The 1,208-nt window shown below is 55.5% G+C and overlaps 1 protein-coding gene across 1 annotated transcript in view; it reads left to right on the forward strand.

Annotated features, from left to right (window-relative positions):
* Positions 1 to 5: 5 nt before the first annotated feature.
* Positions 6 to 1,208, forward strand: part of CSUI_002888 (peptidase m76 family protein) — a 4,003-nt gene continuing 2,800 nt past the window's right edge. The window contains exon 1 of the mRNA XM_068063087.1: positions 6 to 1,206. Coding sequence (XP_067924934.1) covers positions 476 to 1,206 — 731 coding nt within the window. The 5' untranslated portion in view covers positions 6 to 475. The remainder of the gene's footprint in view (positions 1,207 to 1,208) is intronic.

The following is a 1,208-nucleotide window of genomic DNA, read 5'->3' on the forward strand; positions in this document are numbered from 1 at the left end:
GTGTCGGTGTGTGTTTGTAGTGTGTCCGCAGGAAGTTCGTCGCAACCGTGCCTGTGTCGGTTACCCTTTCGCATGGCATCGCCGGTTGCGGGAGTGGGAGAGGACGTCTTTACGAGAACCCCAATCAATACTTTCTCATGGAGTATCCACTTTGGCTTGTTTCTTGTAGTACTTCTTAGCCATTTCCAAGCATACTCCCCCAGAGAAATCTTATAACGGTGCAAGTAACCTCCCCGAGAACGCTGTAAGGCTTGTTTTCTGCTCGTGACTGCCCGTGAATAAGTGAGGACTTCGTCGAATGTCTCAGCTGCCTTTTGGCATTTTCTTTCTTGTGGCATTCTGAGGTCGCTCACTGCAGTTTGACGCCAGGAATGGACTGAGAACGCTGAAGATCTCCGCAGCTCCAACGGATGCGGCGCTGTGTAGGGGTGCTCCGTCCGTAGAGCCCTCAACGTGTGCGCCGCCGCATCACACGATGGACAAGCCCAAACCCTCACTGTCTCCGCATAGTGCTCCCGGGGAGTCTGGCTTCATCCGCGAGTCAACAGATCCTCAGGCGGACGGTTCTTCTCTGGGAGAAAATGCACATTTACGCGGCAACTGGCATCGGGAGTGGCGGTGGCTTTCTTGGACTCGGTCACCTGTGCCTGACCCTGCGACACCAGTGTCGGCGAGTCAGTACCCGGAGCGGAAGAGGAAGAGTGCGGATCTGTCTCAGCTGCCTTCCTCTGGTGATTTTGCCGGAGAGCTCTCTCCGTTGTGCGCAGGAGACGTTTCCCTGCACGAGGCGGATCGTGATAACTTGTCTTCGATGCCTGTGGCTAACCCCCCTCTTGTGGTCTCAGAGTCTGCCTCAGCCTCCCGTCTTCCGTCCTCTCCATTGCGTGGAGTAACTACACGTCAGTACACAGAGACGTCCTTCACAGGACAAACCACCGCTGGTAACAGCAGTAGTCCGGACGAGAGATTCATGGGGGGAGACAACTGCAGCGACAAACAGACTGATGTTTGTCTGCCTCGTCATACAGCCTACGACCCTGCACTTACATGGCTTCAGAGGAAGCAGGTGGATTTCTGGAATGCGTTAGCCTTTCGTGACTGGCGCGTCAAGACGCTTGTCCATGCGCTCTCCGCCATGGGGGCCCCCGTTGACTTTATCGTCGTAAATTGCTCACCGGACAGTACTTCCCATGCTGCGGGTTCACAGT

The sequence above is a fragment of the Cystoisospora suis genome (assembly GCF_002600585.1).
Source record: "Cystoisospora suis strain Wien I chromosome Unknown contig_1229, whole genome shotgun sequence".
NCBI lineage: Eukaryota > Apicomplexa > Conoidasida > Eucoccidiorida > Sarcocystidae > Cystoisospora > Cystoisospora suis.